General features: G+C 41.9%; 1 protein-coding gene across 5 annotated transcripts in view; it reads right to left on the bottom strand.

The window, feature by feature from the left end:
- The window catches only part of LOC122563768 (interleukin-6 receptor subunit beta-like), a 230,524-nt gene that overhangs the window by 135,753 nt on the left and 77,180 nt on the right, over window positions 1–17,591 (bottom strand). For all 5 annotated transcript variants that reach the window (XM_043717981.2, XM_043717983.2, XM_087976959.1 and 2 more), the window contains 2 exons: window positions 15,986–16,072; window positions 7,076–7,387 (listed from right to left, as the gene is read on the bottom strand). In XM_043717981.2, coding sequence (XP_043573916.2) covers window positions 7,076–7,387; window positions 15,986–16,072 — 399 coding nt within the window. The remainder of the gene's footprint in view (window positions 1–7,075; window positions 7,388–15,985; window positions 16,073–17,591) is intronic.

Here is a 17,591-nt window from a genome sequence, read left to right as displayed (position 1 = left end):
CCACTCACCATGAAACTTCGACCTTGATTTGACTTTCCAAAATGCAAGACCTCACACTTATCTATATTAAAATCCATTTGCCATTTCTCGATACACTTCCCCAGCTGAAGAAGGTCCTGTTGCAATTTCTGGTAACCTTCTTCACAGTCCATGATACTGTCTATTTTAGTGTCACCTGCAAACTTCTTAATCATGCCTTGTACATTCTCATCAAAATCATGGATATAGATAACAAACAGCAATGGGCCCAGCACCAACCTCTGAGGCACTCCACAAGTCACAGGTCTCCAGTCTGACAAGCATCCTTCCACTACTACCCTCTGTTTCCTACCATCAAACCAATTGTATATTCAATTTGCCAGCTATACCTGGATCCTATGCAATCCGACCTTCCAGAGCAACCTACCATGTGGAACCTTATCAAAGGCATATTGAAATCCATATAGACTACATCTACCACCCTGTCGTCATAAACCTACCTGGTCACTTGAAAGAACTCTAACAAATTTGTGAGGCATGATCTCCCACTTATGCTGACTATTCCTAATCAAACTCTGTCTTTCCAAATACATGTACATGTTATCTCTAAGAATCTTCTCAAGTCACTTACCTGCTACAGATGTTAAGCTTACTGGTCTATAGTTCCCAGGAATTTCTTTGCACCCTATCTTGATTAAGGGCACAACATTCACTACCCTCCAGCCTTCCGGGACCTCCCCGGTAGCTAACAATGACAAAACAACATGAATCAGGGCCCCTACAATTTCTTCTCTAGCCTCTTGCAATGTTCTTAGATATTTCTGGTCAGGACCAGGAGATTTATCCATCTACATACATTCTAATACATCCAACATCTCATCTACTGTGATATGGACTGTCCCCAAGTTTCCATGTTTTTCTCCACGGTGACCTCACCCATCTCCTGCCATTCTACACATATATGTGTCTACTTTGGTCCTTGACTGGTCCCTTTCTCTCACTAATTATTCTTTTTCTTTTAATGTACTTAAAGAACCTCTTTGGATTCACCCTAACCTTCTCAGCCAAGGCTATCTCGTGCCCCCTTTTCGCTCTCCTGATTTCCTTCTTCAGTAAACTCCTGTATCTTCCACTGACCTCCAGGGATTCCTTGATCCCAGCTGCCTGTAGAACATAGAACATAGAAGAATACAGTGCAGTACAGGCCCTTTGGCCCTCGATGTTGCGCCGATCCAAGCCCACCTAACCTACACTAGCCCACTATCCTCCATATGCCTATCCAATGCACGTTTAAATGCCCATAATGAAGGAGAGTCCACCACTGCTACTGGCAGGGCATTCCATGAACTCACGACTCGCTGAGTAAAGAATCTACCCCTAACATCTGTCCTATACCAACCCCCCTTAATTTAAAGCTATGCCCCCTTGTAATAGCTGACTCCATACGTGGAAAAAGATTCTCACTGTCGACCCTATCTAAACCCCTAATCATCTTGTACACCTCTATCAAGTCACCCCTAAACCTTCTTTTCTCCAATGAAAACAGCCCCAAGTGCCTCAGCCTTTCCTCATACGATCTTCCTACCATACCAGGCAACATCCTGGTAAACCTCCTCTGCACCCGTTCCAGTGCCTCCACATCCTTCCTATAGTATGGCGACCAAAACTGCACACAATACTCCAGATGCGGCCGCACCAGAGTCTTATACAACTGCAACATTACCTCAGTACTCCGGAACTCAATTCCTCTACCAATAAAAGCCAGTACGCCATATGCCTTCTTCACCGCACTATTTACCTCGGTGGCAACTTTCAAAGATTTGTGTACATGGACACCAAGATCTTTCTGCTCATCCACACTACCAAGTATCCGACCATTAGCCCAGTACCCCATCTTTTTATTACTCTTACCAAAATGAATCACCTCACACTTAGCTACATTGAACTCCATTTGCCACCTTTCTGCCCAGTTCTGCAGCTTATCAATATCCCGCTGTAACCTGCCACATCCTTCCTCACTGTCTACCACTCCTCCGACTTTCGTATCATCCGCAAACTTGCTCACCCAACCTTCTAACCCCTCCTCCAGGTCATTTATAAAAATGACAAACAGCAATGGTCCCAAAACTGATCCTTGCGGAACACCGCTAGTGACAGGACTCCAAGACGAACCTTTGCCATCAACTACTACCCTCTGTCTTCTTCCAGCCAGCCAACTCCTAATCCAAACCTCCAACTCACCCTCAATGCCATACCTCCGTATTTTTTGCAGTAGTCTACCATGGGGAACCTTATCAAACGTCTTACTAAAATCCATATACACCACATCTACTGCTTTCCCCTCGTCCACCTCCTTAGTCACTTTCTCAAAGAATTCAATAAGGTTTGTGAGGCACGACCTGCCCTTCACAAAACCATGCTGACTATCCTTGATCACATTATTCCTATCCAGATGTTCATAAATCCTATCCCTTACAATTCTCTCTAAGATTTTACCCACAACAGAAGTGAGACTCACCGGCCTATAGTTACTAGGGTTAGAAATGTGTTGCTGGAGAAGCGCAGCAGGTCAGGCAGCATCTAGGGAACAGGAGAATCGACGTTTCAGGCATTAGCCCTTCTTCAGGAATGAGGAAAGTTTGTCCAGCAGGCTAAGATAAAAGATAGGGAGGAGGGACTTGGGGGAGGGGGATGGAAATGTGTTGCTGGAGAAGCGCAGCAGGTCAGGCAGCATCTAGGGAACAGGAGAATCGACGTTTCAGGCATTAGCCCTTCTTCAGGAATGAGGAAAGTTTGTCCAGCAGGCTAAGATAAAAGATAGGGAGGAGGGACTTGGGGGAGGGGGTCCAGCAGGCTAAGATACTAGGATGTTGCCAGGGTTGGAGGATTTGAGCTATAGGGAGAGGCTGAACAGGCTGGGGCTGTTTTTCCTGGAGTGACCTGATAGAGATTTATAAAATTATGAGAGGCATGGATAGGATAAACAGACAAGGTCTTTTCCCTGAGGTGGGGGAGTCCAGAACTAAAGGTCATAGGTTTAGGGTGAGAGGGGAAAGATATAAAAGGGGCAATCTTTTCATGCAGAGGATGGTGCGTGTATGGAACAAGCTGTCACAGAAAGTGGTGGAGGCTGGTACAATTACAGCATTTAAAAGACATCTGGATGGGTATATGAGTCAGAAGCATTTAGAAGAATATGGGCCAAATACTGGCAAATAGACTCGATATGTTTAGGATACTTGGTCGGTATGAAGAGTTGGATCAAAGGGTCTGTTTTCATGCTGTAGATCTCTATGATTCTCCCTAATCCAGTTCGCAAATCCTTTCTTATGCCCTTTTTCACTTCTCTAATTGCTTTCTTAAGTTCCATCTGCACTTCTTGTATTCCTTTAGGGTCACAGCTGAATTGCTCCCTTTGGAGTTGCTAAAAACCCTACTCCTCTTCCTTATCCAGTCCTGAACTAGCCTAAACATCCAGGGTTCTCTATTACTCCTACATTTCCCTCTAAAGGGTACATAGAATCATAGAGACGTACAGCATGGAAAAACAGTCCCTTCGGTCCAACTCGTCCATGTCAACCAGACATCCTAACCTAATCTAATCCCATTTGCCAACGCTTGGCCCATATCCCTCTAAACTCTTCCTATTCATATATCCAACCAGATGCTTTTTAAATATTGCAATTGTACCAGCTTCCACCACTTCCTCTAGCAGCTCATTTCATACACGCACCACCCTCTGCATGAAAAGGTTGCCCCTTTTATATCTTTCCCCTCTCACCCTAAACCTATGACCTTTAGTTCTGGACTCCCCCACCTCAGGGAAAAGACCTTGTCTGTTTATCCTATCCATGCCTCTCATAATTTTATAAATCTCTATCAGGTCACTCCAGGAAAAACAGCCCCAGCCTGTTCAGCCTCTCCCTATAACTCAAATCCTCCAACCCTGGCAACATCCTTGTAAATCTTTTCTGGACCCTTTCAAGTTTCAAAATATCCTTCCAATAGGAAAGAGACCAGAATTACAAGCAATATTCCAAATGTGACCTAACCAATGTCCTATACAGATGCAACATGACCTCCCAACTCTTATACTCAAAGGAAAGCATACCAAATGCCTTCTTCACTATCCTATCTACCTGCAACTCCACTTTCAAGGAGCTCTGAACCTGCACTCCAAGGTCTCTTTGTTCAGCAACACTCCCTAGGACCTCACCATTAAGTGTATAAGTCCTGCTCCGGTTTGCTTTTCCAAACTGAAGCACCTCACATTTATCCAAATTAAACTCCATCTGTCACTCCTCAGCCCACTGGCCCATCTGATCAAGATCCAACTGTAATCTGAGGTAACCTCCTTCGCTGTCCACTACACCTTCAACTTTGATATAATCTGCAAACTTACTAACTATACTTCCAATCTTCACATCCAAATCATTTATATAAATTACAAAAAGTAATGGACCCAGAACCGATCCTTGCAGCACACTACTGGTCACAAGCCTCCAGTTTGAAAAGCAATGCTCCACCACCAAGCTCTGACTTCTACCTTCAAGCCAGTGGAAGCCAATTGGCTAGTTCTTTCTGTATTCCATGAGATCTAACCTTACTAACAATTCTCCCATGGGGAGCCTTGCCAAAGGCCTTACTGAAGTCCATATAGATCATGTCCACCACTCTGCCCTCATCAATCCTCTTTGTTACTTCTTCACAAAACTCAAACAAGTTTGTGAGACATGACAAAGTCATGTTAACTATCCCTAAGTAGTCCTTGCCTTGCCAAATACATGCAAATCCTGTCCCTCCACCATTGCCCACCATTAATGTCAGGCTCACTGGTCTATAGTTCCCTGGCTATTTCTACCACCTTTCTTATGTAGTGGCACCACGTTAGAAAGGCTCCAGTCTTCCCACACATGACCTGTGACTATTGATGATACAAATATCTAAGTAAGGGGCCCAGCAATCACTTCCCTAATTTCCCAATGAGTTCTAGGGTAGACCTGACCTGGTCCAGGGGATTTATCCACTTTTATGCATTTCAAGACATCCAGCATCTCCTCCTCTGTAATATGGACATTTTTCAAGATATCACCATCTATTATCCCACATTCTAGATCTTCCATGTCCTTCTCCACAGTAAAAACTGATGCAAAATACTCGTTTAGTATCTCCCCCATCTCCTGTGGTTCCACACAAAGGCTGCCTTGCTCATCTCTGAGAGGCCGTATTCTTAATGTATGTATAAGAATCCTTTGGATTGTCCTTAACCCGATTTGTCAAAGCTATCTCATGCCCCCCTTTTGCCCTCCTGATTTCCCTCTTACGTATATTCTTACTGTCTTTATATTCTAAGGATTCACTCACTCTCTCCTGTCTATACCTGACCTATGATTCCTTCTTTTTCTTAACCAAAACTTCAATTCTTCCAGTCATCCAGTATTCCCTACATCTACCAGCTTTTTCTTTTCACCATAACAGGAATATACTGTCTCTGGACCTTCATTATCACATGTTGGACCTGTATTCTCCTCAGCTCCTTCCTGAATGCACCCCATCCCACCCTGCATTGCTCTGTAGACTTACCAACAATGAGCTGTTCCTAGTCTGCTGTGGCCTGATCCTGCTTTATTTTAATATTATCTGCCCTTCCCTACTCCAAAGCCATCTTTTGCAGGCCATACTTTTCTTTGTCCAGACCAAATTTAAACCAAACCATGTTGTGGTCTATCACTAAAATGTTCGCCCACTGTCACTTCTTTCCCCAGAGTAAGATCCAGCCACCCCTTGTTGGCCCTCTGTGTACTGATACAAAACCCTCTCCCGATACATTTCAAGATGTCAGCACCCTTTCAACCCTTAACACCATGACTATCCCAATTTATGTTTGGAAATTTGAAATCCCCACTTATAATTACCAATTGTTCCCCTTACAAAACTCTGTGAACTATGTACATATTTACTCTATTTCCTGCTAACTCTTTGGTGGCCTATAATACACTTCTAGTGAAGTAGCTGCCACCTTAACATTTCTAAGTTCTACCCACAAAGCCTTCTTTGAGGATCCTTCTAAGAGATCATCTCTCTTTATTGTAGTAGATGACTCCTTAACCAGGGGTAGGAACAGAATATCCAGGACTATTAATCATTACCATTTATAACATCTGTGATTTCCTATCTGCTGCTGGAGAGTTATCGGGAGCATGATGTTTTCAGCTGAATTGACTGGAATTGCTTGGGTTATGTTGGACCAGTGGAAGGGGTGATGTGCTTTTGAAAGGCCTCTGAATTAAGCAGCTACTGATCAGTCACTGGGCTGTGGTTGCAACTTGCCTTTGGCTACAGAATGAGAGCGATATAGAGCAGAGAAAGCAGAGCAATCTCTGTGTAGTAGAGGATTGGTTGTGTGACATTGTAGATACTGTCCAGAGAGTCTCAAAATATCAAGGAAGAATATTTAATCGAGATTGAATATTCTTAGTCCAGGTTATCCACAACCGATTAAAAACTGACATGCAATTTGAGTCAGAAGAATAGTTTGGTGAACATAAGTAGCTGTTTGTTGATTAAGTTAAATCGCTGCATTGGTTCAAGGCTGGGATAGTTTCTGGTTTAAGATGACAAGGAGAATGACTGAGCAGGAATCGAGCTTTATTTCCTTCTTTTGAGGACTATTGTAATTTCAGTCTCAGTCTATGTGCTATTGGTACTCATGAGACCAGGTCTCTCTTGATTCTGTTAAAACAGCAACATCAGGCCCATTCTGTTCACTTCTGCTCTTCCTATAATAAGCTCCTGCCTTGTTTTCCATTTGATTTAAGATGTCTCAGTTTGGAACTCACTGTAATTCTTGGACGATTCAAATAAAACCTCAGATATGTCATGGATAAACACAGCAGGAAAATGGCAGCAGTAATGGATGTGTATGACCATTTGCCCACAGTGAGATGTACCTCAGTTTTTCAAACGTTACCCGTCGGCTTTAGTGTTTACAAAATAATCATTGCTGGAAACAATGAAAATTACAAAGGAGCAAGCTGGGATAGCTGCAGTTTGACAAAGTATCTGGAATATTGTGTTTCTAACCACTGATACTTACAGCCAGCTTGGATTCGCACTCCATTTTGCAGAATCCCTCCTGCTCTTTGTGGAATCTCACAGGTGAGATTTCCAACTGTTTGTTTGAAAGCAGAAATGTTGACCTGGGACATGGTCCTGTCCATAACTGTGTATTGTGTCTTCGCAATATACATATTATCCAGTTGCCACATTATCTGAGAGGCGTGAGTGATAGAGCCCATAATACAGGAGGTGTTTATTATTTTGCAGGTAGCAACCAGTGATGATCCCCAGTGCACAGGGTTGGCACTGACTGTGATCCTGAGACATTCATGTGCATCCAAAAGAACTCCTGTAAAGAAATAGGAGCAAACAGTCATTGTATCAATTCTTTATTTTAAAACCACAGATTTGTAACTGACATCTAAATAACTTAGAAGAAAGTGAGGACTGCAGATGCTGGAGATCAGAATCAAGAGTGTGGTGTTGGAAAAGCTCAGCAGGTCAGGCAGCATCTGAGGAGCAGGAGAATCGACATTTCAGGTATAAGCCCTTCATCAGGATTCCTGATGAAGGGCTTATGCCCAAAAATTTATTTTCCCTTATCTAAATAGCTTACAAAAGGCTGAATCTAACACAGTTATCCTATTAGATAACCCCCAGTCACATTAAAGTGATGAAAATAGTATATTTCCATGATATTAAAGAAATGCAATCGACCAATTAACAAAACATCCCAATTAACAACATAATGAGACTTTGACAGAGACAGTGATGAGATCCACGAGGACAAGGATATTCAGCGCCTATGATTTGGTAATTTTGGAGTTCAAGTATGGAACTGATGTACCCTCTGCCGGGGCTATTCTGAGCATTCTCACATTATCAACTGTTTTTCAGCAAATTTAATATGCAAATGAGTTGAAGAGCATGTTAACTGGAAAATCGTATGGGACTGGTGGGTGAATGTTGTCACCCCACACACCCCTTCATTCACTGAGAAACTCGTAAATTCATTTAATCATCCCAAACAAAGAAAGGAGAGACTTAGCTCAGAGGCCCAGGCTAGATGGGGATTCAATTCTCACTGTGGCACATCTGCAATTTAATTTCAATTATTAAAACCTGAAACTGAAAATTGTCTAGTGTCAAAACTATCATCTTTCAACTGGGGCTTCAAATTTGATACTTTGTTTCTCACTTACTGAAAAAATATAATAAATAGCATTATGGGTAAAGAAGGTCCTGACCTGAAGGGGATCATAACTTAAAGTACTAGCTGAAGTATGTCCACACCCTAGTAATGTTATTTAATTTATTAGAAATGTATTAAAGGTTTGTTTCAGTTGCAGTGATAGTTTCATATACCTTTAATTTAGATCACAAAATCAATACGGCACAATACGAAGCCATTCAGCCCATCAATCTCAGACTAGTTCTATTCCCTAGTGCCTTTACCCCGCATTCTTACTCACTATCCAATCACTATTCAAAGACTCAATTGAACCTGCCTCCACATTTCCAGACAGTGCATTCCATTCCCTAACAAAAGGAAAAATACCATCATCTTACCAGACCTTAGGGCTGCTCTCTCATTAGAAAGAGACAATTGGTGGTGGTTATAACCTGACAGTCACCATGCCTTAGGTGAGGGCAAGAGGCTGAGAAGGAGAATCCTTCACGGAAATGGTGTGGGAATTGAACCCACATCATTCTGCATCACAAATCAGCAATCCAGCCAAATGAGCTAACCAACGTCCTAACAGATCATTATGTGAAAAACAATTTTTTCTCATATCCTCTGTTGCTTTGTTTATATATCACTTTAAATCTCTTTAACACTTCAGTCTTGTAGGGTGTAGGTTTGCTCGCTGAGATGTAGATAACATCATCAGTGGCGACCTCCAAGTGAAGTGAAGCTGTTGTCTCCTGCTTTCTATTTATATGTTTGTCCTGGATGGGGTTCCTGGGGTTTTACTTCAGTCTTGTTCCTTTTACAAGTGTAAACAGCTTCACCCAATCTACTCTGTCCAGCCCACTTCTGATTTTAAAAACTTCAATCAGATCTCCTTTCAGCCTTCTTCTCTCCAGGAAGACCAATCCTCATAGCTGAAGTTCTTCATTTTTTTCAATGCATTCACAACCTTCCTATAATGTGGAGTCTACAACTGTAAATAATACACCAGCTGAAGTCTGACAAGTGCCTTTGACCAAGATCTTTGTATCCTCACTAGCCACTGTAGAGGTCCTGGAGGACTGGCAAGTAGCTAATGTTGTTCCTCTGTGCAAGAGGGGAAGTAGGGATAATCCAGGAAACTATAAGCCAGTGATTCTCACATTGGTGGTTGGGAAGCTAATGAAGTGATTTCTTAGGGATAGGATGTATGCGCACTTCAAAAAACATGGCATAATGAGGAACAGTCAGCATGGTTTAGTGCAGGGCAAGGAATGTCTTACTAACTTGACTGAAGTTTTTGAGTGGGTGATGAAGATGATTGATGAGAAGTGGATGCTGTCTACATGGATTTTAATAAGGCTTCTGACAAGATCCTGATTGTAGGCTCATCCGGAAGATTAAGATGCATGGGATCCACTTGACTGTCTGGATTCAGTATTAAGTTGAAAACAGAGGGTAGTGGTGGAAGGGTGTTTTTTCACATTAGAGTTCCATGACTAGTGGTTTTCCGCATGGATCCATACTGGGATCTCTGCTGTTTGTGGTATATGTATATATATAAATGACTTGGATGAAAACGTAGATGATGCAAAGATAAGTGGAGTTGTGGATAGAATAAAATGTTATCAAAGGATACAGCTGGATATAGATCAGTTTCGGATAAGGGCAGAGATTTGGTAGATAGAGTTTAACCTGTGTGAGGTGCTGCACTTTGGGAGATCAAATATTAAGGAAAAGTATATAGTTGATGGCAGAACCCTGACAATATTGATGCACAGAGAGAACTTGGGGTTCAAGCCCATAGCCCTCATTAGTGGCCACGCGACTGGATAGGATGGTAAGGAAGGTGTATGGTATGCCTGCCTTTATTGGTTGGGGAATTGAGTACAAGAGTGAGGATAGCATATTGCAGCTTTATCAGACTTTCATTAGGCCACACTTCCATTCAATTCTGGTCATCACATTACAGGAAAGATGTCGAGACTTTGGATAGGGTGCAGAAGAGGTCTATCAGGATGCTGCCTGGGTTAGAGGGTATGAGGTATAAGGAGAGGCTGGAAAACCTTGGGTTGCTTTCTCTAGAACAGCTTAGGCTGAGGGGAGACCTGATAGACATCTTTAAAATTATGAGATGTAAAAATTGGGTTGATAGTCAGAATCTTTTCCCTGGAGTTGAAATGTCGAATACTAGGGAGCATGCACTTAAGATGAGAGGGGATAATTTCAAAGGAAATGAGAGAGGCACATTTTGTTACAGAGTGGTGGAGTCTGGACTATGTTGTCAGGGGTAATGGTGGTGGATGTAGATGTGATAGGGGCTTTTAGATAAACACTTGATTATGCAAGGAATGGAGGGATATGTACCAAGGACAGACAGAAGGGATTTGTCTTATTTGGCATCATGTTCAGCGTAGCATGATGGGCCATTCCTGTGCTGTATTGTTCTGTGTTTTACAAGTTCAACATCACTTCCTTATTCTTATACATCCTGCCTCTATTAATAAAGCTGAAAAAACACTTTTTAAATTGTACTCAGCAACTAGCACCCATCTTGAGTAATCTGGGCATATATGCACCATCTGCTCTTGCATTCTCGTTTAGAATTGTATACCCTATTTTATATTGTCTTTCAATGTTCTTCCAGCCAAAATGCATCACCTCACATTTCTCCACACTGAACTTCACCTGCCACCTATCGACCCACTGCACCAACTTGTCAATGTGTTTTTGGGATGTATCCTTCTCACAATTTTTTCAAACCTTGTGTCATCTACTAAATTTGAAATTGTCTCCTTCACGGTAAATCTAGGTCATTGATACATATCAGAAAAAGGAAGGGTTCCGATACTGACCCCTGGGGAAATCCACTACAAATGTTGCTCCAGCCTGAAAAATGTCTATTGACAATTTTCTGATCAATCAGTCAATCTTGTATCTACATTGCTACTAACCCTTTTATATACGACCTATAAATTTCCTCACAAGTCGGTTATGAGTTACTGCATCAGTGGCCTTTGGGAAATGAACAACATGAGAAGCATTACCCTCATCAACCCTTGCCATTACCTTTTCAGAAATCTCTAACAAGTTTGTTAACCTTTTTCAACATCATGCTGATTCTTCCTAATTTATAGATAGTTTATTTTGTTTTAGAAAAGCTATAAGAGGTGACTCATTTTCTGTCTTTTACCAGAAACTGCTCAAAGTATGGGACATGGTGACCTCCTACTGGAGCTCTCTCCTATCAGGAATACCGGTTATCATTGCGGAGTTAGATGTCATCAACTGTACTTGTGGATCACGTGTTGATTAATACATAATTTGTAGCCAATCCTGATTTGGGACTGCTGACCTTTTCTAGCAATCATTGGGCCTGGAAAGTGTTGCATGTAGCAGTCCCATGGTTCACAGTGGTTCACAGAGTTCCAGCTTCTACAGCCTTGAGGATCTGTGTTCCACATGTAAATATACTGGATGGGGCTGCTTCTCCTCAACTTTTAGGCTGCACTTCAATCCCACATTCTTGATGTTTATCTACATTAGTGAGCTTTGAGAAGACTTGTAGCTCAGGTTGAGTTTCTGGATGTAGGGTTGCTCGCTAAGCTGAAAGGTTCATTTTTAGACGTTTCATCATCGTACTAGCTAACGTCTCCAGATGAAGCACTGGTAGCATGGCCTGCTTTTTATTTATATGTTATTTATTTATTTACAAAAATACCTTGCAAGAACTGTAACAAACACTACATTGGGCAAATAGGCACAAAACTAGCCATCAGGATACATGAACATCAACCAGCCAAAAAAAGACATGACCCAATCTCACTAGTATCTTTACATTCAGATGAGGAAGGACACCACTTTGACTGGGACAACCATCCATCCTAGGACAAGCCAAACAGAGACGCGTCAGAATTCCTAGTTGGAATGTCATCCTCTAGAACTCTATCAACAAACACATTGACTTGGATCCCATTTACCACCACCTGAGAAGAAGAACAGGAAATGACATCACCATAGGAATTGTCATCACCAATGCAAGGAAACCTTAACACATACATAAAAGTGGGCCATTACCACCAGTGCTTCATCCGGAAGCTCACTGATGATGTTACCTAGTATGGTGACAAAACATCTAAACACTGACCTTCTAGCACTGCTGCCTCACAGCGCCAGAGACCCGGGTTCAGTTCCCGCATCAGGCGACTGACTGTGTGGAGTTTGCACATTCTCCTTGTGTCTGCGTGGGTTTCCTCCGGGTGCTCCGATTTCCTCCCACAGTCCAAAGATGTGCAGGTCAGGTGAATTGGCCATGCTAAATTGCCCGTAGTGTTAGGTCAGGGGTAAATGGAGGGGTATGGGTGGGTTGCGCTTCGGCGGGTCGGTGTGGACTTGTTGGGCCGAAGGGCCTGTTTCCACACTGTAAAGTAATCTAATCTAATCTAATTTAATCTAATCTAATCTAGCTCAGTGAGCAAACCTACATCCTTTATCTACGTGGCAGATAGAGAAGTGGGCAGTTCAGAGGATCTTAAGGGAATCCTGCACCTGGCGTGATTACAGTGACCATCAACAGGTTGAGGCAGTAGAGACTGAGGGGTTAGGCCAAACTGATAGCTTGCCCCTCTTCCTCTGTCAAGTTCATGATTAGGGAAGATGCAGACATTTAGAGTCACCGAGTCATAACGATCTACAGCACTGAGAAAGGCCCTTTGGACTATTGCATCGGCGCATGTCAAAAGCAGCCACCTAAATATTCTAATAACATTTTCTATCTCTTCACCCATAGCTTTGTATGCCTTGGCATTACAAGAGCATGTTGAAATGTTTAAATTTTATAAGATTTTCTACTTCTACCTTAGCAGCAGTAAGTTCTAGATTCCCCACCATTAGGTGAAAAAGATTTTTCTCACATCCCTTCTAAACCTCCTGCCTCTCAATTTTAATCTGTGACCCTCGGTCATCGATCCTTTCATCAAGGGGAAAGCATCAATGTTAGCACAGGCAAGGTGGGCCAAAGGGCCTGATCCTGTGTTATACTGTTCTATGTTTTCTATATTCCTACATCTCAATCAATTCCTCTCTCAGTCTCCTCTGCTCTAAGGAAAACAAGTCTTTCCAAACTCTCTTCACAACTGAAACTCTCCAGCCCAGGCAACAATTGCCGTAAATCTCTTCCACACCTTCTCCAGTGCTGTCATGTTTCCCCTATTATTTAGATTCTGGAATTTCACACAGTACTCTGGCTGTGGTCTAACCAATATTTTATAATGTTTCAGCACAATCTCCATGCTAAAACTCCATGGCTTGGCTAATAGATCCAAGTATTAGAAGAACCAAAGACATATATGCCAAACACCACCAACTTCATTAGCAAGGACAACATCATCAATCGAGTGCAGCTATGCCTTCCCACCCACTTCACTTTCAATAACAAAATGTACAACCAAATGGAACACCCATGGGATCTCCAATATCAAGGTTCTTAACAGAGACAGTAATGCAGAGATTCGAACAAATTGCTCTGCCAATCATCCAACCCAAATTTTGGGTCCACTACATGGATGATGTCTTTGTCATCACTAAACAAAACAAATTAGAAGAAACCTTCAAGACCATCAATAATATCCTTACAGGCATAAAAGAGGAGGAAAATAGCAACAAACTGCCATTCCTAGATGTCGCAGTAGAGCGAACAGCCAATGGGGAACTTCAAACCAGTGTCTACAGGAAAACAACACACAGACCAAATACTGAACTACAGAAGCAACCATCCCAACACCCACAAACAAAGCTGCATTAGAACATTATCCCAATGAGCCACCATACACTGCAGCACAGAGGAACTATGAAGAACAGCATATTCAAAAAGAACAGGTACCCAGTGAATATAGTCCACCAATTTCTCAGCAACAAACTCAAACAAACAGACAAAACATTTCCAAAAACCCTGGCCCCTCTCCACTACATCAAAGACATCTCTGAAATGACTTCCAGACTACTTAGACCTCTTGACATAATGGTAGCCCACAAACCCACCAACACACTAAAACAGCAGCTAATGAACTTAAATGACCCTATACAGACTCTAGCAAAACAAATGTAATTTACAAAATACCTTGAAAGAACTGTAATAAGCACTACATTGGACAAACAGGCAGAAAACTAGCCATCAGGATACATGAACATCAACCAGCCACAAAAAGATATGACCCACTATCAGTAACATCCTTACCTACAGATAAGGAAGGACACCACTTTGACTGGGACAACGGATCCATCCTCGGACAAGCCAAACAGGGACATGCACAATAATCCCTAGAAGCGTGGCATTCAAAATGGAACTCTACTAACAAACACATCAACTCGGACCCCATTTACCACCCTCTGAGAAAAAGAACAGGAAATGACACCACCAAACACAGGAAATGACATCACCAACCCAAGGAAACTTACACACATAAATAGAAAGCCGGTCATCACATTACTGCTTTACCAGAGGTTCACTGATGATGTTACCTAGCATTGTGACAAAATGTCTGAAAACGAACCTCCCAGAACATCTATTCTTTATGTCAATTTTGATTCTCTAACTTGTTTCATGAAGGCTGAAGGAAATGATTATGTTCCTCAAAGCTGTTTTCCAGGGGAACAGAAATCCAATTCTAAAGAGGTGCTCCTCTCCAATTTCAGAACACTACAAAACCGGGAGCTTGTTCATATGGAAGAAAAAATTAATGCAAATTTTGCAAATCTGAAATGAAAACTGAAAATGGTGGAGAAACTGAAAGCTCTTGCATCATCTATGGAGACAGAAACAGAGTTAACTATTTGAGCCTGGTCCAACTATTCTTCAGAACAGTTCACTTCACGGATGTGACATGGCCCATTGAGTTTTTGCACGATTCCCTGTTTTATTACTAGTCATATGAAACACCACAGCAAAATATTCCACAATTTAAATACTTACCCTCATCTCGTGATCTTCAGACTAAATCATTTATACAATTTGATTAATGCATGATGTTTTGTTCCATGGAATCACATGTGTTTTCCAAAATAACTGTATATCAAAGTCTGACTATGCCCCGAAGGTATTTGATATATCTTTCTCGTAAACCTCATCCAAGAACGTCCAACACATCACCAGCATCCAACTGACAAGCTTCTATTAGGAAGTGACCTTATTCATAGAATGCGTCCCATGTCCACATTATTCCTCCTTTATCGTATGATTCAGAATATTACAGGGAACCACACCGCAAAAAAATCGCATTTTTTGCTAATTTTCACAATGACTAATAGGCAATTAGATTTTTTTTATTCAAAATTTTCTTCCCTTAATTTACAGCCTTTGAGCAACCATCCACTACTACCATGTTATAATCTAGAAAGCCAGTTCATGATAATTAGAACTAAAGTCAATATTTATCTTAGTTTATATCAAAGTAGTGTTCGCACCATGCAAGTATACCAGTGCTAACCATTAGTGTTGGCCTATGTGTATTTTTCTGAGGGTTCCTAATAATGTCCACCGTCTATACAAAACTAAACATAATTAATGTAAAGTCACTCATGATGGAGCTGTGACAAAACCAGTGATGGGGGGTGAGGGAGGATCAATAAACTGACAGTGTTGCAATGCATCGTTGTCCCTGCAGGAGACTATAGCTTACTCTGTCAACTACGCACACAATGTTTATTCACATAACTTTTGCACAATAGCATTACTTACAATATAACTGCAAAGAGTGTGAAAAAAATCCTTCTCCATACCTATATGAGGTCCAAGCAGATAAACAAGGCAACAGAGCAGAGACCTTAAATCCACAGATTTCCGCATGGTGTTGAGTGATTCACCACCTGCAAATTACACGAGATTATTAACTATCAGTGAAACAAAGTTATATCACTAAACCCAGATTTAGCCACACAGTGGACAACAAATGATAGGACATACAGGGTGTGCATACAAAAGAACAACTGTGAAAAAGGACAGACACTATAATTATAGAATCCATACAGTGTAGAAACAGGCCATTTAGCCCAACAAGTCTACACCAATCTTCCAAAGAGTACTGCACCCAGACCCATTCCCCTACCCTATTACTGTACATCTACCCCTGACTAATGCATCTAATCTACACATCCCTGAACATGATGGGAAATTTAACATGGCCAATTCACATCACCTGCAAATCTTTGGATTGTGGGAGGAAACCCATGCAGATATGAGGAGAATGTGCAAACTCCACACAGACAGGTGACCAAGGCTGGAATCAAACCGGGGTCCCTGGCACTGTGAGGCTGCAGTGCTAACCACTGAGTCACCATGCCGTCCAAATAAAATGCTTGAGTCCTTCTTGGCAAGGAATTAAACCCTGGTCTCCATAGTGATACTAACCACTATGATACCAAAAGATAATAATGGACAATATAAAGAACAGGGCCAGAGACAATAGTGAAAGGACAAGGTACAATACATAACAAGTAAACATTAGCATGAGCAATATGGAATGAACAGTAAGAGGGGACTGAAGTGAGCAGTATATAGTGGACACTAGGAGAACAGTAAATTGAGCAGTAATAGGTGGATGGTACATTGACCATTATAGAGTAGACGGTAAGAGCACAGTACATTGAGAGTATACAGCAGACAGTAGAATAGTATATTGAGCAATATAGAGCAGATAATAAGATAAAGGTACGTTGTGCAGTACAAGGTAGACAGTAGGAGGACAAAACTCTATCAGTTTGCAAAGTCACTGTTCTTACTGAAGGTTGCTTGCAGTTTATTGCAGAATCCTTTGATTGCAACCACTTCACAAGTAACACAAGCAAACCAATTTCCAATCAGTTTGTGACTTCTTAACTCAGAGCCACCTTCCAGCTGTTGACAGCAGCTTGTGTTGTACTTTCTGTCCTGACCCTGTGTATAATTTCACCACTCCTAAGATTGGAACAAGGTCAGCCAGGATGATCTCATAGAATATGAGTTCCCTGATTGGACCAGGCTGTTAACCTGGTCCAATCAGGCAGTCCTGGCTTTCGGGGTACCTCATTCCTGATGAAGGGCTTTTGCCCGAAGTATCGATTTCTCCTGCTCCTCGGATGCTGTCTGACCTGCTGTGCTTTCCCAGCACCACTCTAATCTTGACTCTAATCTCCAGCATCTGCAGTCCCCACTTTTGCCTGTCAAGGGTTCTGTTTAGTCCAGGAGCTGCTCTGTGCTGGCTGGGTCAGTATAATGTACTATTGACATGTAAATAAAGGGTGAGTTGGTAAGGGGATATAGGCCTTCATTGAGTTATTTCAGTGGCAAAAAGTGAAAAGCACATCCCTGCAGAGATTTGATCACAACAGCTGCTTTTGAGTTGGGGTA

Source organism: Chiloscyllium plagiosum, unplaced genomic scaffold (assembly GCF_037043375.1).
Source record: "Chiloscyllium plagiosum isolate Xiang-an unplaced genomic scaffold, Cpla_swu_hap1 HiC_scaffold_30, whole genome shotgun sequence".
Taxonomy (NCBI): domain Eukaryota; kingdom Metazoa; phylum Chordata; class Chondrichthyes; order Orectolobiformes; family Hemiscylliidae; genus Chiloscyllium; species Chiloscyllium plagiosum.
Note: the sequence above shows the minus strand (reverse complement) of the source record. Positions and strands in the feature narration are given on the sequence as shown.